The sequence below is a fragment of the Syngnathus scovelli genome, chromosome 18 (assembly GCF_024217435.2).
Source record: "Syngnathus scovelli strain Florida chromosome 18, RoL_Ssco_1.2, whole genome shotgun sequence".
Taxonomy (NCBI): Eukaryota; Metazoa; Chordata; class Actinopteri; order Syngnathiformes; family Syngnathidae; genus Syngnathus; species Syngnathus scovelli.
In genome coordinates this window covers 4,526,078-4,547,270 of record NC_090864.1, presented here as the reverse complement: position 1 = coordinate 4,547,270, position 21,193 = coordinate 4,526,078, and the positions used below count along the sequence as shown (strand labels likewise).

The window sequence follows — 21,193 nt, the reverse complement described above, 5'->3', positions numbered from 1 at the left end:
TTTGTTCGACAACCGAAGCAAAAAATTCTCGAATTTTTCGTTCGAATTCCGATTTGTTCGAGAACCGGTACGTTAAAAAAATGCCTGTACTTTGATGTCATAAAATTGGGGGCGGGGCATAAACATTGCACCCCGCGGTGAAATTTTGCATACATATTTATTGGTATCTCTGTTCAAAACAACGGATTCCTGTCTTTAGAAAAACGGGAGAATGCATGGATTGTGTTTCTACTTCGCCTTAGTCAGTCAGTTTGTGTTTTCCTCTCAAAGAATAAATGAGTAGCAGGAGGAGAAGTCAGGAGGAAAGGTAAAAAGGTTTCTAGCTCCTGGGGTAGAACATGGCGTATTTGGAAGTACGGAAGCCCAGCAGGTCCCGCATCTCGTTGCGGAACTTGGACAGGTCTTGGCGCAGGTCGTTGAGGTTCTCCACGGTGGCTTGGTCGGTGCTCTGCATCTTCTGCCGCGTGGATGTCAGGTAGCGATGCACCAGGCAGCACATAATCTTCTGGTAGTTCTCGTCACGTTTTTGTTTCAGGTTCTTCCATTCCTGCGCGGGAGAGCAAAGCAGCCGTGATGCATTTTCCAGAAAATCACCACCTGAGCGATTGGTCTTACCTTCAGGCTGTTCTGTCTCTTGACCCGTCCCTTGGAGGTATGTGAGCAGATCCACTTGCTCATACTGGTGAGCAGGTAGCAGACAGTCTTGGGCGAGGGCAGGATGTTGAATGGGGGTGGCATCGTACACTTGTCGTCAAAATAGCTTAGCCACAATTTGGCTCGAGCGAACTTCCACTCCTTGTCTTCGTGATTCTATTAAACAATCACAAAGATGGATTCATTAAGATGATCTGGTTGGGTACCCTGATTTGAAATCCAGACACCAGACCCGAAAATTTTAAAGTGTCATACTCACAGCAATTTGTCTAAAACTTTTATGGAGCATGGCCACCAGCAGCTTAGTCAACACAATGACCACCACGATGTTGTAGGTTCCGATAATCAGAGCGCCCACAAAAGAGCGCAGTTCCTCCGTGTAACTGATGCGGGTCACGAAGAGCGCCACGTGAGCCAGCGAGAAAATGTACCAAAAGAGGGCGTAGCACGTGCCCATAAACCTGCGAAGACGAGAACGACATAAACGATGGCTTGAGCCCGACGTTCGCTTTTGACTGACACCCAGACGTACGTGTGGAAGGCGTCGTTGCTCTGCTGCTGGCAAAAAATACCCTGGCAGTCGCTAGGCGGACTCTTATCCGGATCTTTCCGGTCCTTTCCGTAGAGCTGGGTGAGTCCGATAGTGAAGGAGAACAAGACCAGCAGGAATAGACCCAGGAACTTACCGAACTCCTGCAGCATCTGACCCATGGAGATCTGCCGAGAAATAAAGAGCCAGCCGAGACATTTACGGGACTGATTCTCTTGTACCACAATTTTATGAGCCCAATTTTATAGTTTATTTTTACGAGAGTCTTGCGGTTGTCATTTGCTTTATTCCACATGTACTTGGGGTTTAACGACACGTCACCCTGAATTATCCCCATATGTTTTTCATAGTTTCAAGCGCTTTTATACCATGAGGATGTCAAATCATACCTCCTTTTTTCCTTGGAACCTTGAATCATAATTTCCTGAATACTTCCAATGTCTTATGGATCAATGGTCTTATGTCCTGGTCAATGCAGGTCATGTTCTTCATCTGGCACCACACAAGATTTAACTACCAGTCATCCGACGTTGTCTCTTCCCGGACTGAATGGTCATATGGCCCAGGTTTTATCTGACTGTTCCTGATTCCATTTCTCTCCAGATTCCAAGAAGGACCTATGTCCCTGGAAATCCTCTATTGTCTTCAAACGGTTTGTAGGGTTGTACTTCCAAAGGGACATCAAAATTAACCAAGGGTTGCCTGGAGCCAAGATTCTGTGGCCCGCCATTTTGTGTCCCTTTGACTATATTCCTATTTACTGAAATCTTCCACCATGTTTGTTTTGTCAAGAAGCTCATCTTTGAGGAACGCAGCGGGTCGGGACCTCATCAACTCTATTTTTAAAGATGCTAGGTTTGTTTACTTTTCAATTCCAGACCTCTATGTACCAGATCTGACATATGCACCATTCACTCTTTCCTCTTACTTGGTGATATTAGTCAGATGAGAATTCTCAAGGTAAAATGAGAGACAGCCTTAACAGCACCGACTGACTCACACATGTGGAAACACGTGGGCATCCGCTTCATGCACCCCGACGCTAATCTTCCGATTTTTGTCCTTTCAACAACAGCGATGACATAACACTTTTTTTTCCAGAGCTGTTCTTTCACAGATGTGCTTCTCTCATCCATCACTGCATCCCACGCACAATGGCCTATTTCAAAGTAAGTAACATTACTCTCCTACCTGCAGCGGCCCCAGGATGGAGCTGGTGGTGTACATGAAGAAGAGGCGCAGATAGCTGAGGACGTTGGCAAAGGCAAACAAGCCCTCGGCTACCAGGATGGGATGGAAAGCATCCCAGTTCTTTCTCTCGGTGTCCTCTACATTCTTGAACTGCGGAGGAAAGAAAACATGTGTGTGAATATGTGTGTATATGTGTGTGTGTGTGTGTGTGTGTGTGTGTGTGTGTACCTTGCTGTTAGCAACTATCTTGAGGGCAAAGGTAGCCAAATAAAGGGAATTCATCACAAAGCTCAGCTGGTTCCTCGACTCGTCCAGGAAGTCTTCCAGCCCCTCGTACCAAAGACGTTTCACGTCCGACCACACCATTCCTGAAGGACACAGTTAATTTTTGTACCCAACTGTCCTATTTAGATCTGCTAGCTCGTTTCTGTATGACAAAATCCAAAGCTAATACCTGACATTGGAAAAGCTATCAGGGGTTGTTACCGTGGTGAGTTACGACTGCCCGAACGACGAGCTTCTGCCTGACTGCCGCGAGCATGAGTCAAACCATCACGGTCGAGAAGGCGGACAGCCATTCCAGCGAGTCAACCATAGCGCTAATGCTTTCTTGGCAGCGGACACCCTGTCTAAACAGCCTCACGTGATCTTGAGCACGTGTCATCACTCAAGAGCGGATGTCGATTTGGTGAAAGCAAGCTCTCTATCGTTTAGAATCAAGATAGCTATTTGTTGTGTACACGCCTGATAGCATTATGGACAGACAGTACAGCCCTGCTGGACTGAAGCCAGGCTCATAACGCAAATGTCTCATTTATGCTCCACTAGGCAATATTAGACATCAAATTAAAGGATATGATTGGCCTCATTGGATCAAGAGTTATGCAGTTGCAGGAACACGGACATGTGCAGTTGCAGGAACATGGACATACAATTATCACAAAATGAGCAGGCTAACATAGCATTTTGAGCCCACCTATGATCCAAAGGATGAGGAGGTAGTCTATCATCTCCAGCGCCGGGCCCATGGTGTTCTTCTTGCCTTCGTTGTAGACTAGCGAGTAGAGGTTGAGCAGTAGTAGGAAGGTAAAATAGGAAGCACTGTGGATGATGAACTTGACGAAGGGCGTGTGGATGATCTGGCCCACGCGGGAACGCGGCACCAGTAGGTAACAGAAAGACAGCAGCGGCCACAGCACGGCCACGCTCAGCACCGTGGCGATCTTCAGGCAGGTGTGCTTGCGACGGTAGCTGGCCGTCTCGCCGAACCACACCGTGTTGAGGAACTGCTGACAGTTGGACTGGGACACAAACTGAAAAGCACATGCGCGCAAAGAACTCATCCAACTTTCAGGCCATGATGGTCAACAGTTTATCGTGCGGAGAGAAGTGTGAGCAAAAACCGCTCGTTGTCTGACTGACCTCCTTCTGGTTGTACTTGATGGCCAGTTTGAGGCGGCTGAGGTTCATGCGCTCCTCCAGGAGCCCCCGCTTGTCCACCGGATCCTCGTTGGACGTGTGGTTGAGGATGACCTCCAGCTCTCTGGAGTTGCGAGCCTGAGCCAGCAGGTCCTTGGCGAACATCTTGCACTGTTTGGCTAGCTCCTCGTAGTCGTTCCTGCACAATCAGGCGCGGCAATAGAAGCGTTAATGGTAGCGACAACAAATCCGGAGACGCAAAATATTTCTCTGTTAGTGTCAGGAAGCACCTGAACTCCACCTCCACCAGGCTGAGCTCTTTGAGATCTGTGCTCAGCTCAAAGGCCCTGAGGATGGGGTCTTCCTCTGTTAGCATGATGAGCGAAGGGCTAGCTAGGCAGCGGTAGATGTCCAAGCGGAACCTAACCTCCAGAGAAAAGAGGGGAAAATTAGCTTGGAACAGATAAGTTAACTGGGTCTTCTATTTCTTCGCACCTGGAATGCCGCAAGCTGTCCTTCTTGTTCTTGGCGTTGCAGAGCGTGCACTCGCATCCGACGGCGTGCGGCCGTGGCAGCGAGATATCCTGCTTCAGAAGCATGGTCAGAATTTCGTAGTTGTTCCTGTGCGCCGCCAGGATGACAGGAGCCACGTCCATGGTCGTGGAATACTCGGGGTTCTGGATTCGTTGCATTAGTTTCTACAAGGCGGCAAATTTAATTAGCTATTGCGATTTTACTGTGTTGACAGTTCTTTTTCTTCAGGACTCACGGCGATAGATGGCTTGGATGCGCGTCTGGGTCTGTGGTTGAGGAGGATGTCCACAGCTCCCACCACTTCCGAGTCGATGGCCACCAGCAGGGCGTCGGTGGCCTGTGAGGCAACAAAGCTCAGAGTACGACGCAAACAAAAACAGCCGACGTGTGTGTGTGTTTACTACCTGACAGCCGTGCTCGAGCAGAAGCTGCAGAATGTTGAGGTTCTCGTTCTCGATGGTGATGGTGACGGCGTCGCGGCCGAGCACGTCCACACTGTTGACGTTGAGCTCGCCGTGCCTGTTTTCCTCCAGTAGTTTCTTCACCATGTAGTAGTCACCTGATGACCAAAGAAGCGCTGAGTCGACACGGATTAGCAATCCCAGTAGGGTGTTCTGCTTCCGGCTAGTTCCTGTTTACAGTTACAGCTCCCACAAAGGGCTGCTCCGGTTTCTGGGCCACGTTTGGATACTTTATATGGTCACGAGTGCTGTTTTGTGTCCTGCCTGTCAACGTCCCATCCACATGCCTTCGTTCCTTTATGCTTCCTCTGCAAGAGGTGGTCAGGTTTTTGTGCGCACCAGCCAATTTGATCATACACTATAAGTATCAAGGTTTTTGTACCTATATTTTTTCATGAATTACAGCAAATCCAGAAATTATGTGCAGTCGCTCTTTTGACCCTCTTTTCATCTTTCACCCAAAAATAAATCTAATTTGGGTTTGAATTAATCCGAAACAAACAATGCAAGCACACAATCGTCCCATGATGGGGCAACTAAGAATGGAGGTGTTTCAATACTTTTGTCCATGTCATAATAACACTTGATTGTGCACTGACCTTTCTCGCAGGCAAGCAGAAAGAGCTTCTCATCCAGCGTGGTCTCCTCCTTCACTTCCCTGACGTCTTTCAGGGCGAGGAATTTATCCGGGGAGGAAGCGTCCGTGCCCTGGTACAGCGCTGCCATCACGACAGAGAGCGAGCTGCTCCAAACACTGACGTGCATATCCCCCCTACTCTGGAGCCGAGGGGGTTTCTCAAGGCTGCCTTTTGTTGCAAGCGCTTCGCGGTGTGACCATTACAATGTCCGCCGGAGTCCAAAGCTCGCTTGCGCACGCACGCATGCACGCGAGAACGCGGCCGTGACGTCAGATCGACGGCAGGAAGTGGCGGTTGAGGGTCCGGGAAGACGAGAGGACGAGCGCCGTGTTTACATGCGCCATCATCGTAGATGGGGGTGGGGGGAGAGCTCGGTGGTCCTGATGCTGTTGCTGCTTCTGATGGTGGTGCTTGGGACGAGGCGCCTACTGCGCATGCGCGCGCCTGGAGCTGTCGGTTGCGTAAAAGACCCCCATTTTCATTGCAGCTTTTCAGCGCGTCATCGAAATACTGTACAGTGATTGTAATTTTGATAATGATGATAGCAATACCATAAAAATTGAGAAAAAAAATAATAAACACAAATACAATTATGAAGCATAAACGATGCTCTTATGATTATGATTCCAATATGATTTTAGTTTTCATTTTTAAACATTTGTATTATGTTAGACGCCCTGAAATGTCGTACTGCTGCGTTGAGAACTATTTGTATAGGATGGTACAAGTGTAAACAATAACGTTCTGTTACGTGTTTTATAATTACAATAAGATGCAGTAGTTGTAACAAGCAGCAGAGGGCAGTGTGCGCGTAGATTTAATGTAATCCGTTACATGAATTTAGGGGAGCAAAATAACTTAACATATGAAGTATAATTTCCCCCCTCTTTGGGAGAAAGCTGCATGGAAAACTAAGTGGTGCACGGAACAGGCCCGAACATGCAGAAAAGGAGCGTAAATATTGAAGAATGCTGGGGTCTAAGGCTACAACATCATCTAAATCGTGTGCATTCAGTTTTTCATATTTTGGTGAACAGAGTATACACATTGTGTGACGATGTCAATCGACCAGGATTCAATATTTCACAATATTGTGACAAAAATCACAAATGTGTAAATTTGAGTCTAAAAAACGCAAGTGTTCGATGAAGCATCACTTTGAACCACCGCAGTCATGATGTTGATGTTTTTGTATGTCTCAAATCATAGAATAAAGTAAAAATATCAACAGATTTGACTCGTTTTTTCAGACATGGGACGTCACAACATTAGTCAGACCGACGGCCTGCTCAACCAATCGCAGGCCAAAACGCCGACATGACATCATATAGCTAACCAATGGTGTTAATCCGCGGGCGGAGCTTCGCCCTAAGCTTCAGATTGAATGTGTCCAGTGTACGTATTTGTCAAAGCGGGACCCAAACGGGAGGAAGTGTGCAAACGCTCTTCAAAATATCCAAAAACCGCATTTATGTGTATGTGTGGCTTCCTTGCAGCGGATGTGGATTGAGTCGCGGTGAGCTCCGCCAAGCCTCCTCGCCAGACTGGTGAGAAGTGAGGGGGGACTATTTTATTGTCTGGGATGCGCATTTTCGGGAGTGGGGGTGGGAGGAGGACGCGTCCCGCGGCGAGAGCGCGTGGGGGAGTGCTCCGGCTCCAATATGGGCGTCTGGGACAATAACGACTCGCCTCCTCGTTACCTCCGCTCTCATCCGGCGTTGCCATGAAGACCGTTGCGCAGTGCAGCGCCAAACATCATAGCCGGATTTGGGATCGGCGAGGATTACATAAAAGAATCATCCTTGTCTAGACCCCCCCCCCTCCTTTTTTTTTTGCTTCTCCATATCCCCTCCACGTCTCGTGTGCATGTAAGGAGAGTCACTTTTGGGGCGGTGGGGGCTGTGTCGTGGGCACAGATGAGAGGCAAGACATATCACCCTCCGCTGAAGTTGACAGCACCCTGGGAGAAGGATGCTGGCTTCGGCAGGAAGCTCAAGACCTACAGGAACCATACCAAGATAATAGCGCAGCCCGGCATCGTGATGAAAGTGCTGCGCAGGAAGCGGATTGTGCTGTATGCGGCCTACTTCCTGCTCCTGGTGCTCACCATGCTCAACTTGGCCAACTACAAGTGGACCAAGGAGCCGCAGCCTTGCAGTCACCCCATGAGGGGCGCCGCCTACCAGGGTCGTTCTGACATGCGCTACCTCTACAGGCCCTCGCTAGCCAAGAAGAGGCAACTCATCTACGTGCTGACGACGTGGCGCTCGGGCTCGTCCTTCTTCGGCGAGCTCTTCAACCAGAACCCCGATGTGTTCTTCCTGTACGAGCCCATGTGGCACATCTGGCAGAAGCTGTACCCGGGCGACGCCGTGTCTCTGCAAGGGGCGGCGCGCGACATGCTGAGCTCGCTGTACCGCTGCGACTTGTCCGTCTTTCAGCTTTACAACAGCCCCGGGGGTAAAAATTTCACCTCGTTAGGGTTGTTCGGCGCCACGCTTAACAAGGTGGTGTGCTCCTACCCGCTCTGCTCGGCCTACAGGAAGGACATGGTGGGGATGGTGGATGACAAGGTGTGCAAAAAGTGCCCCCCGCAAAGCCTTCGGCTGCTAGAAGACGAGTGCCTCAAGTACAACGCGGTGGTCATCAAAGGGGTGCGCATTCTGGACGTCAACGTTCTGGCGCCCCTCATGGAGGACCCCTCCTTAGACCTGAAGGTGATTCACCTGGTCCGAGACCCGCGGGCGGTAGCCAACTCCCGCATCAAGTCCCGGCACGGCCTCATCCGGGAGAACCTACAGGTGGTGCGCAGCCGGGACCCCAAACTCCGCCGGATCCCGTTCGTGGATGCCAGCCACAAGGCCAACAAGAAGGACGGCTCGGACTACCACTCCATCGGCGCCATGGAGGTAATCTGTGACCGTACCTCCCGGACGCTGAGGACGGCGTTGAACCCGCCTGGTTGGCTCAAGGGCAAGTACATGGCCGTGCGTTACGAGGACCTGGTGGACAACCCGGTGAAGACGCTGCGCGGCATCTACCGCTTTGCCAATCTGACGGCCAACCGCGACATCGAGTCGTTTGCCCTCAACATGACCAGCGGATCCAACTCGTCGTCCAAGCCCTTCATCGTGTCGTCGCGCAACGCCACGCAGGCGGCCAGCGCTTGGCGGACGGTGCTCAGCATCCAGCAGATCAAGCAGGTGGAGGACTACTGCCATCACTCCATGTCTGTGCTGGGCTACGAGCGTGTGCGGACCGCCGGTGAGGCCAAGGACCTGAGCAAATCATTACTGACGCACTCCAAGCTGTGAAGACGCCGCCAAAGACGCAAAGTGGGGGAATCTCGTTGGCCTCACATTGGGAATGTAGCGCCTTTTGAGCGGCGCCTGCAAGGACCGATCGCTTTTTTCTATCGGAACACTGGATGCCATTCGTTGCCAGGCCTACTAATGACAATGAAAATCTCTTTGCGCAGGGGTTCTCAAACTTTTTGGGTCTGGGTCGGGAGCTCCTTGAGAATGTTTTTCCAAAGACCACCTTACAATCCAATCATCACAATTAGGGATGGGTTCGATACCACCGATACAAATATTCACTCTTTGATACCAAGTACCGATACCTGCAGTGCTATCGGTATATCAAATTTGATTTAAATAAATTTGCAAATTATAATTCAAGCAAAGTATGAATCTTGAACCAGCCACCAGTTTGAGAACCTCTGCTGTGACGTTTGTGTAAATTTAAAAGTGGATGTTATTTTTTGAATGTTTGGAAGAAAAAAAATGTTTTCCAGTCTCCATATCATTTGTACAAGTGAAACTAGTGGATGAAAAAAAAAATGTTTAAGGTCAAAGACAATCAATGCCATGTTCGAGTAGGCCAACGTCAGACTAGATTATTTTCAACTTCAATTGTTTGTTTTTTTTGTCCTTGCGGGATGATGCACTGTGGACAATGCCTCGACTGCTGCGGAGCTGCCAAAGTCCTTGTCGTCGACGTGAGCAGTCTTGTTTTTCCAATGTTTACAATCGTTGGCTTTACTCTCATCCAACGCTCACGTGACCTCCATTATGTGGTGGTGATGGGGGGAGGAGAATATCCAGTAAACAAGCAAAGAGTTACTACGCCTTTTATCCCGTGTATTGATTCGGTATTGCACGCGAACTGACATTTAACACCAGAGGTTGCAGTCATATTTTTTTTCCCCCACTCAGTCTTTGTTGTGGTGTGATAAAAAAGAGAGAAGACACAAAAAAAACCAGGATTCTCGATGCTTAAAGTGGCCCCAAAATGACACATGCAAAGTGTAATCTTGTCATTGTGTGCTTCCACAATGACAAGATTACACAGTAAAGTCTGAGGGAGCTCCTCCCCACTCCCTTCCTCTTTTTCATCTTCTTCTCGCCATCAGTTTATTCTCCCTTGCATTGAAACAGCCGCTTCACACTTCAGTGCCTTTAAATTGCCCCACAAAAAAAAATTCATTCTGAACACAGAGGATCCTTCTAATGCCCAATATGATCTTTTATCAAGTCAGTCGCCTATTCTAAAAACCAAAAAACACACAACCAGCATCTAGAATTTTGCGGCTCTCTCGGGAAAAAAAACGACTGGTTGAGTTTTGATTTCAAAATGTCGCCTTCTTTATACAGCAGTTTAGTCGACACTGAATCAACAGCGCCAAAAATATGTTTTCGATTTGAATTCGATTATTTGTTCAGCTTTAGTCTAGTTTACATAGTTTTTAATTTTTAAAACAAAACAAAAAAAAAAGCCCGACACAGCATTCCACTGTAGTATCTCCAAACTGTCCAAGCATGCGCGTCGCACAATTGAAAGCTCACATTGTCCTCACAACGATCTCTTTGTTAAATTCAAATTTGGCTGACATTGTAGAAGATAGCAGCCCGCCTGTTTCCACTCCAATGCGCTTGGTGACCCCGTTGGTTTTGCAAGGCAGGGCCTTTGCTTTCGGGGGCAACGAGTGCCGAGAAGCCGGAGTCAGAGGTAAGACCACCCCGCTGGAAGATCAAATCACATCCTTCTGCAGGTGTTTATAGAAACTATCGCAAACAATATCTCTTTAAAACAGGGAAAAACTAAAACACCAGCCCTGAAAAGTCAAAAAAGTATGTCTGGTACGCCGCTGCCTTTATAATGAAGTGTCAATGCACTTGCCTTGAATCACAAAGCAGCAGTCCCACCTGGCAAAATGACCTCCGATGTCACCCGCGCAATTTAGCACGCATAAGATAAAACAGTGAATTAAAGATGAACGCGCATACATACTTCACTGAATTCAAGCAAATTGCTCCTCTGCGGGGTTCGACTCGGGGACTCTCAGAATGTGCATGTCATTTAATATCCCTCCATTTGATAATGTATCAAATTAATTTCCCCCATTGAAATGAACTGAAATGAATCTGAGAGGAAACAAATTGCAACTAGATTATTGATTAAAATTCTTTGTTAAATCCATTAATTTGTTCCAGCTCCTGTAAAAATGACATTTTTTTGGGTTAGATGATTCTAATACAAATAGACATGCAAAACTATGGCACCAAATTAAAAAAATGTATCAATTAATGCCATAAACTGTATTAGAGCCAAAAAACGGCCTCATAATAATATTTTTTTTAAAAAGAGGTCATAGGGTTTAAATAAAATTGCGCTCTTGGACCTTCAGCATAAATCCTGCCTTTGTGTTTGAGTCCAGTGAGTCCATAAAGTAAAAATAATGTGCAGCGCCCGGTCACCAGGCCATTAAGCGCTCCGATTAGATTAGTTGCAACCGTAATGGAGTCGACAGAAGACTCGAGAGGGCTTTCCCATTTAACTGCGCCCGTGTTTAGTTTTGCTCCTATCAATAATAACCAACACTCAACGCTCACTTTATGAGGTTTACCTGTTTGGAATTCTACCCGGTTAAAAGATAATCATATTAATTGCAGGATGCATTTGGCAAATTGACTTTTTAACGGTATGACCATTTAGTAGGACATAAAAAAACAACTTCTGACTGAGTGCACCTAATTAATCAATGCGGCACAAATGCCAAAGATTGTTAAATGAGATTGGGCCATACCTGCATTTGCGAAGAAGCACTGTAGCAATGCGGAGGCAGAAGCAAAGCGGCGGAATACAGAAATGCCCCCTTGGGAATTTTTGCAGTACAAACGCAATCAGGGAAAAGTGGCGTAGACAAAAGGAATATTTCACAAGCCGTCAGCTTGCAGATGCTGACGGATAAGCTTCGTATTAACGGACGGACTCAAATCCAGATTGATGACAATCGTCTGGATGGAAAAAAAATAAATGATCAAATTAAACACGCAGATCACACACACACACACACACACACACGCACACACACACACACACACACACACACACACGCACACACACACACACACACACACACACACACACACACACACACACACACACACACACACACACACACACACACACACACATGCACACACACACACTAAAAGTCAAGACCCGCCACGGTTTGACCTTTTGACGCAATTTCAACAAAATCAGCCTCATCCTCTGTAGATCACGGCAAGAAAATGTCAGCCGGCTCAACCTTTGATTAGCGACAAACAGCGCCGCAATTAGAGCCGATCGTCTGACTGGCAGCCATTATTATCCCGCTTAGGGGCAGGGAAAGGGAGCGAGGTGGTAGTGGTGGGGATAGTTTGTAATCCGCTGGATGGAAATGAAACCGTTAGGGTTAGGATTAGGGTTAGGTGGCATCTTGGTGTTATGATTTTTTTTTGTGTGTGTGCTGAGCTTCAGTCTGATAAAAAAAAAAAAGAGAAAAAACTCTGTCCAGGATGATGCAGCACCGGCCACTTTTCTCCTGAGCTGCCGACTCATGCTGCTATTAATAATTCTATGATGTGGAAGTCATTGCTTTAGGGGCTTCACAAAAACCTTGACTGAGCACAAATTACATACGTAACTATGAAGTACAGAAAATAAATTAGAGTACTTTTGGGACAGGAAAGTTGTGCTTGTTGCTCGACTTAAACTGCTGTACAATGTCTTTTGTGGACATAGAGATGCAGGTGTCACGTGCTGGTGCCACCTGCGACAGGACCACGCCCCCCCTGTCAGTGGAATCGCCGTCACCTGCCACGGGTTCATGGACAGCGCTATATCAGCGCCGCCAGCGCAGACCCGAGTGTCAGTCTGTCCCGTGATGCTTCGCTCATCTGTCCCTGAGAATCTGACTTACAATTCGAATCCACAGAACTGCTTGTCCACCCTAGCCAAATCGCCGCTCCAGCGCCAGCAATCCCAGCGCCAGCCACCCCCATCATCCCCTTCCGCAATAAAGTCTGTCGCTACGCACTTAGCTGTATTGTCCGATCCCTTACAGCAGGACCCTAATATATATGTATATGTATTATGTCACAGATTTTAGCTTGTATCTCAAAAAAAAAAAAAAAATTCAGATCTCACAAAACTCACTCAGATACTTACATTTTTGTGAGAATGTGAAGACAGACGTCGCTTATGAGTTGCTCATGCTCCGTTCATAGTCATTGAGTAGCAGGTATAAGTCCGTGCTTATTTTTACATGTATGGCCATAACAAGTCAATGGTGCAGACTTAACTGCAAATGAGATGTCATGCGTGAGTTGTGACGATGAACTAAACAACAAAGTGAAGCGCCGTTTGTCTTCCTGCAGCCTTGAAAAAATAAAAACATAAAAGGCCGGTCTATATCCAAGAAGCAATAATAATAGATATCACATCTTGTCTTGAGCCGGAGCCATCAACCCACAAGATGGATATTTTCAGTCTGCTGGGGGTGGGGGGGGGGTTAGTGCGAAAGTACAACTTGTAATTGTGAATTTGTAAATGACCCCTACTCATCTACAAAAAAATCAAGTATATTTACATATTTCTAAGATGATGCGAATGGACAGACAGATATGCGTTGGTGTAATTGAACACGCTTCACCATCTTCCTCAGATCTTTTCCATTATTAGCAAGGCCAGATTAAGAAGCATAAAATATACATGAAAGGTTTCCCCTGCTTTGAACCCATCACAGCGGGAAACACGGCACACACCATTAGCCAAGCTAAGTGGGCAGCTTTCCAGCACTCTGGGACCAAGTTAGGCACACGGGTGTACCGCAAAGGTCAACCTCAATCCCCTTCCGGTTTATGGTGCCTCATCATCATCATCATCATGCTACTTGTACGTTTTGAAACCACACCGCCACCTCGGAGGAGGAAATTGTCTCCATCGTGGCTGATGAAATTTTGAGGACAAGTGATGAATTATTTAGGCAGGAAGGATTATGAAAGCGGCTTCTTGGCACGTTGCTGCGGGGGATGAATCGATACGAGAACCCCGTCCAGCCCTCGACACCACTACCAACAACAACACCACTGCTGCTGCCACCACGTTTTGCCTCAGCGTTCATACAACAAATGACAGCTGATGAGTCGACGATTCTTCTTGTGAGAAAACGCCGCAAGCCAAACAACGCGAGCGCAAAATGCTGGTTGTACTAATTCACTTTTTAGCACCTTGGATCCAAACCAGAGTGCTTGATAAAACTGCAAAATGTATTCTTGATTTCTTTAGGATAAATAAGACCACACAAAACAAAACCGCGCGTTTCATTCCAGGTAGCATTCTAGTTACATAATCACGTCGATGAAGATGTGATTGGATGGAATCGAGTCACATAGTTTCTAGCCTCGGAGGCTGAATAAGTAAATGAACATCTCCCTTGATTGTCCCGCAGCGAGTCGGGTCCATTTATCTCCCCGTGACTCCCGCCTCCCTCCAAATCATTAAATCCTGTCGTTTTTTTCCCTCCCTCCCATCTGGGAATGTTGTTTTCTCTCCTCCCCTGCCTCCACAATAAGAAGCCGGTTTGCTTGAATTTCACAGCACCGATCGAAGGTGAACCGGATGACTTTCAATGACTGCAAACCTTCGTATTTCCATGATTTCCGCTATTCCATTTCCCTCCACAAAAACTCTGACCTCCACGTCCTTGCGTGAAGCTACACCGCGTATCTTTCATCATGAGCCAGGCCCCGTCAGATCCTCAGATCAGAGCATTTTAATGGTCCCGAGATGATATCAGCAACATCGAGAGAGAGATAGTCTCTAGCACCAACTCATCACGGAATGGACCAAATTTATTCGGAATAAAACCGAATTAAATTCATCTAAAATATCCCTTTTCTAGACAAATTTGCCCAAGATGGCTACCATTGTTTCCATTTTTCCCAACATATGCATCAAGCTCTCCTTCCAACTAATTATTCAAGAGGCAGAGAGATGAAATTGTGCGTGCTAAAAATAATAGCGCTATGAATAAGTGGCATCCACTTGGAGTGATTGAAAGACAGCCACACACACGGGCTAACTAGGATTAATTGGCACGTTCAGCTTCCAAACGAGGTGTCCTGTAATAACACAAGATCCAGCACACGCGTTTAGCCCCATCAGCATCATCCTTCAACCCTCATTACCACTCCACCAGCCGTTGGAAAATCTGGAAGCATTGTTCATCTACCAGCAGAGTGCCAAAGTACACATGTGTGCAGCAGTGGCACCATGTCTGTTTTATTATTCAGAGTCATGCACCGATCCTCTCTCAGCCCACGGACACTTGCCGGAGAGACATACTGATGCTCTCACTGCCAGCCCAGCTAAAATGGACGTCTATAGGGGACTTTATAGCCGTCAATGGCAGTGAATGAGTTAAATCGATGGTTTTCATTTATTGTTTGGCACAGACATTCAAAAACCTTAAAGGTCTGGGGAGAACCCTAGTTTAGTTTCATTACTCGCTCCTGCCTTCTCCTCGTCCAATTGACGTCACGTCCATTAAAGCTTTGCCTCCGGGCCTTGTTATTGCCTTGTTATTGGAGACTCCGATGCACAAGATTCCCCCCCCCCCCCCCCCCCCCCCCTCGCTCTTGACAGTCAATCTCTACCTGATGAACTGAACGCGGTTACCAGGGGCAATGTGTCCGGCTTCCATATTGTTGTACGTTTGCTATCGTCTCTCTCAATGTTTTGATAGCAGACGTAGCATAAAATCATGTTTCTAGGATATTGAAAATGGAAAGATGTTATATGAGTTGTTGCCACAAATTAGCCCGAGCGTAAGAATCACCTGCGTGACCCAAATCCTTATTTTGAGTAAGACTCATAATATTGTCTCTTGAAAAAAATTTCTCTTTCTTGTCAGCTGTCGTTTGTTTTCTGTCATCATCTTTGTACATGGTGTCACGTGACCACGACCAGGCACAGGTGTTTTTGTTTGCACTTGATTTTGTTAAATATAAATCAATGTACTTCATTTAGAGTATAATTAATAGCCACGAGTTTATTGATCTATGAATATTCCATTGTTAGAGAAGGTTATAATGGGGTTGTAACAGGCTGTAAAAGACGGGGCAGGTTGATATTTGATCGCAGGAGCGAAGATTAAAGGAGGCAGAGTCATTTGTGGCCAATTTTTGGTTGGATTTGGCAGAAGGGGGAATCAATTCATTTTCTTATTTCTCCTGATTGTCATATGATGATCAATAAATCAATTGGTCAAAACACCACTGGAACGTTTGTGCATTTGTTTATTTTGTGCACGCACACACGCACACACACACACACACACACACACACACACACACACACACACACACACACACACACACACACACACACACACACACACACACACACACACACACACACACAGATCAACTATCAACACACGTACGCGATAGATGAGTCGAGGGACGGCGGTGGCTATCTGATGCCACACAGAGTAACCCTTGCAAGATAATTTAAGCCGCTCAGACAATTTGCTCCCCCTTCAGCCATCTATCAACCCTTTCTTTTTTAAAGCCATCTGTGATTTTAAAATGAAGTTTGATTAGGCGTCATCAGAGGAGGGTGCAGCTGGCGCGGCTAAACGCAGCCGCCAACTGGAGCCTCCGCCGTCACAGGATGAAAAATGAGCAAACGCACCCGGAGGGAAGGGGGATGGATAAAAAGCCAAAGAAAAGGGAGAGGGAAGAAAAGAGGAAAGGATAAATGAAGCGCGTATGAACTCCACATTGTTTTGATAAATAACGGCAAGAGCGCAGCACGGCTTAGAAGTCCAATCCATCACCGGCTCGCCACTCTGCATTAATAATGAATGTGTTTTGCCCTGGGAGGAAAGATGAAAAAGGAGGACTCATCACACTAACGTCGCTAACAACAACAAAAAATCCTTAGCCCTGTAATCCATCATTCGGTACCTCGTTTAACCTTATCAAAGGAAGCCTTGAGCAGGAAACAAATAAAAACAAGTGACTCACACATCGCCGGACAATGACATCATCCCTATTGGTCAGTTTACGGAAAGAATTTTAACTATTGGAAAAAATTGAGCCAAAATTTGGCACCTTAACAAGTTATGTAAGAATTTGACAAGATTTAAATTTAGCATCCAAAAACAGCAACAGCAGAAGCTAACAAGTCAGTGTGCCACGACATCCAAGACCCCGTCCGACGGCCCATCTGTCCACTCACGACTCACAGCTGGCTCCGACTGGCCGCTAATGTACAGCATCCTCGCCCATACGCACAATCGAGCGTACTTTCAAGCAATTAACGAGTTTGAGCTGGAGCAATTTACGCATCTTTGTATTGCCCTCCGTCATCCGCACTCCATCGCGTATGCAAATGAAGAATCTTTAATAGTAGCCGGCCTTTGCCTGATATTAAGTGAGTATGGGGAAGCGCTGATGGGCTGTGCGCGGCAGCAATAAACATGCGGCGGGCGGCATTAAGTCTTCCGACCTGGTGACCGCCGCTGCTAATTCACAGTTCCTGCTCTCGCTATTAATAGAGAGGCGAGCATGGTAAAATCCATCGAGAGCTATTAGTCAGTAGGAGGAAAAATAAAAATGATTCAGCGAAAAGGTCTTGAAGAGGATGCAGCTGGACGACGTGCTGGGTCGGTTCGACCCGGGTGGGGGGCACAGTCATCTCCGGCCTTGTCAGAGCTGAGCTTGAGAACACGAAGTGTGACAGAGCCAAAATGTGAGTCTTAATTTGGATTTTGAAAAATAATATAAATTGTGATTTTTTTGTGTATTTATCAAAAAAAGTGCAATTAATAGAGCCCGACTGATATCCATTTCACCTCGGCAGCTGCATCAAAAATACCCTTCCTGTGCATGTGTTAAATAAAAACAACAAAACGGGAAGAAGACGACCGGAATTGATCTCTTTTAAACTGCTCAATAGCTTCCAGGCAGTTGCTCGTCGCGGGTCGCCGCTGCTTGTGCACGTGACCGTGTGGCACTATTAACAATCCAGTCACAGTGCAGGCAGGAAATTGGGTTGGACATCTGCCTATTTTCTGTGGTCATCTACCGCCCGACAAAATAAACGCTCAGGGTAATTGTTCCGAGACAAAAAATCTGGGAAGGGGAAAATAAATGCGCGATTGTTGTTATACTGTTCATAAATGTTTGTTGAAGCTTATTTTCCCATGAAAGCTCCAGTAAACAACTCGACAGATGACATTACAAAAGGCAATCTGCAATTCATTAGTGATAAAGCAAGCTCAGGTGTTTACTACACGGGCAAGCTTTAGTTAGGGTCATTTTAAAACGGCAGAACAACGTGATCCAATATCAAATACGAGACCTAAAGCTAATAAAACTCAGTTTTGATTGACAGCGTGCTGGTGTTAGTGATATAGCAATACGTTTATTAGTGCTGTGTGACGGCCATCTTGCAATTGAATCATTTCATTGCTGTTGTTAACTCGTTCATTACCATTGACGGAAATAGACGTCGAACATCCGTTTTAACTGGACAGGGAATGAGTTCATCTTAAGGTCAAATAAATTGTCATTTTACATCAAATGATGAAAATTGGCTTTGTGGTGCTACGGGAGAGCTGCCATTTTGCTTTGAAGCTAACCTGTTGCTAATCAACCCTTGGGGACTCAAACCGTGGGAGTCAATTAAAGCATAGTGATCTGGGACACAGATTACTGGTTTCATTTTATCCAATAATAAGTGCATTGCATTCTTCACACCTCTTTTGCACAGCTTCTGGCCTTGAAACCTAGCCAAATATTTCTCTCATTTGAACTTCCTTGGTGGAGCTGCAGCGGTGTTTGACGATAACGGCCAACCGTAAAGAATTCAAATGTACCGGGTATGAGCTTTAATGGTTGAAATGTGATCCAAAGATACGGAGAGCCGTGGTACCTCTGAGGTTCGGGTTTTGATCATCTGTCAAAGTGCTAACCCGCTATCCGAGGGGGTAAATGAAATAATATTGCCCTGCACAATCTACTGTCATGGACATATTGCTGACCCAGAGTAAATGTCAGAAGCTCAAGGCACAGAATCGAGAAAAATATTATAAATAAATAAATAAATAAATAAAGAAAGAAAGAAAGAAAGAAAGAAAGAAAGAAAGAAAGAAAGAAAATAAATAAACAAACACAAACACACGCACACACACACGCGCGCGCGTAAATAAATAAATAAATAAATAAATAAATAAATAAATAAATAAAAGGTTGTCTATGGATCAACTTTTGCAAAATAACAAGCTAGGCTTCTCCACGTAGGAGCCAAAGTGGGTCAAGCCTAGCAGTAAGGGAAGCTGCCGATGTCACTTCACATCAAATATTCTTCTAGCCTCCGACGCGAGCAACAGCCATTCGTCTCAGACGTGCATGTGGGACATTGCCCGAGATAGAGAGGTCGTAGCTAAGGTGCTTGATGAAATCAATTTCGTCCATGACAAACATATCAAAGCACACCAAGAACCTTAAACCTCATCACTGCAAGGCAGACATGCCAACCACTGTGCTGCCCAATGTAATGAACAACCAGTTGCAGACTGCCCGAGGAAAAAAACAGTCATGTTGGAAAAACCAATATTTGCGCAGATGAAACGCACAGAAATACAAACACAAGCGGTACACAACACGGAAGCATCGCAGCAGGGGAGTGGAGATGCCGAAGAGGCCTTCCAAAGGAGAGTCTCCCTCCAGTAAATGGACGCCTTCAAAGAGCCGCCAATTATTGTCAGACAGATTCAAGCAGATTGTGACGGTGAGTGCGGCGCTTCCGTCATGTATGCCAAGGAAGACATCAAGGATCATCATATCATATCGCAAACGGGCTTAGATCCAGTCAATGATGTTATCCTCTAATCCTTGGAGATCAATAAATGTCTGTCTGCTGAAGAGACAATCTTTTCAAATCAGTTTTCTATAGTGCTGAAGTTATGAAATGCTGCCAGTGAGAAGAACATGATGACAGGAAAAAGCGCAACATGACAGATGAGTCAAAATGACAAACCATTTGTCTTGAACTTTTTTGCTTACACGTTCCGCCAAATTCACTTTGGCGCCCAGGGTGGGACCGCCCCCTCGCCGTTTGGAACGCGGCGATAATGCGTAGATGATTTATTAAAGAGCCGTGCGTGTTAGTTACACAAGCTTCATGCCTCGTTTAACGAGGACGAGATGCCTTGGAGAGAACACCTCCCGGCGTCCATTTAAACGACCAATCGTGAAGCTTTGTCCGTTAAGCTGGCTGGAGACATACTCAAGACATACAAACCACTCTGAAGCACTTTAGACTGGAGCTTGCAATGACTAAATAATGCATGACCAGATGAGCACACGCATGACGTATTGCAGGCTTCTATCAAGATGAATCCTGCCGGACAACAATACTGCTGATTCACCAATATGTGCACATCAACAAAATGCAGTCACTCACTTATTTATACAAAAGAGACTGAATTAAACTTACTAATAAATTGGAAGAGACATTTTTGGGGCTGCTATTTTCATGACCGGCATAAATCCGGTGAGGCGCATCTCTTCTGTGAGAGGGAACCTGCACCGATGTGGGAATTGTCACAGCCAACTTTAGTCACAACCAACTAAAGCTTGGCGAAGGTTGTGGTATAGGATTGATTTACAGGGACTTTGAAGAATTTAAAAATCTGTGTGTGTTGTAGTTTAAGGAAGCACACATGAAATATAAAGTGGAAACTCTGATTAGCATATGCCCTGTAAGCTCGATCTCCCCAAAGGGGCCGCTTTCGATCCTCCAGTGTACAATTACATCTGAATATGAAGCAGGAAAGAGTAAGAGCAGTCCAACCCTGAAACCGGTTATTGTGCTGCTCGCGCTGAATTCCAGATGTCCACATAACTTATTCAAAAGTCGTACAGCATGGGATCCTACCAAGCCAACCCTGTAACCACCCATTGAACCGGCTCCAGCTGAAACCGAAAACCAGCTGTTGAAACAACCACCAGGGCCAAGTGCTGTAGTTGAAAACAAAAGCTGCCAAACAAAAAGGCCTGATGTCATCAAGAGATGTCCCGGAAAGATGACAAGCACAGTTGGGAGTGGGATGGAGACAAAACCAGGCGGGAAAAAGTGCTGAAGACTCCCCTTGCTGGTAAAGGCGAGTTTGGGCAAGCCAGCTGGAATGTGAAATGCAGCCTGGGATGAAAAGAAAGTGTTGCACAAATTCAATTGGACTTGCTGAGAGAAGATGGAAATTACCATGATGGCGAGCCACAGCCATTTCCATCTCCCAGCAGCAGACTGCTTTGGGCTTATCTTTTTGGAAGCCCTGCTTGCCTCCACTTTGTTAATTTTGGCCAATAAATCAGATTAAATATCAATCATTTGATGTGAAGCAA

General features: G+C 46.3%; 2 protein-coding genes across 2 annotated transcripts; one reads left to right on the top strand and one right to left on the bottom strand.

Annotated features, from left to right (window-relative positions):
- Positions 1-138: 138 nt before the first annotated feature.
- On the bottom strand, positions 139-6,811 carry trpc1 (transient receptor potential cation channel, subfamily C, member 1). Its single transcript, XM_049749716.1, has 13 exons — positions 5,409-6,811; positions 4,753-4,907; positions 4,584-4,685; positions 4,310-4,512; positions 4,105-4,236; positions 3,818-4,013; positions 3,372-3,708; positions 2,624-2,763; positions 2,396-2,545; positions 1,187-1,371; positions 914-1,115; positions 616-810; positions 139-547 (listed from the first exon to the last, which is right to left on the bottom strand). Exons 1-13 carry the CDS (start codon positions 5,572-5,574, stop codon positions 320-322), a joined length of 2,391 nt encoding a protein of 796 aa, XP_049605673.1. The 5' UTR covers positions 5,575-6,811; the 3' UTR covers positions 139-319.
- Positions 6,812-6,849: 38 nt separating this feature from the next.
- chst2b (carbohydrate (N-acetylglucosamine-6-O) sulfotransferase 2b) lies at positions 6,850-9,571 on the top strand. Its single transcript, XM_049749723.2, has one exon. The coding sequence runs from the start codon at positions 7,364-7,366 to the stop codon at positions 8,759-8,761; it is 1,398 nt and encodes a 465-aa protein (XP_049605680.1). The 5' UTR covers positions 6,850-7,363; the 3' UTR covers positions 8,762-9,571.
- The last annotated feature ends 11,622 nt before the right edge of the window (positions 9,572-21,193 follow it).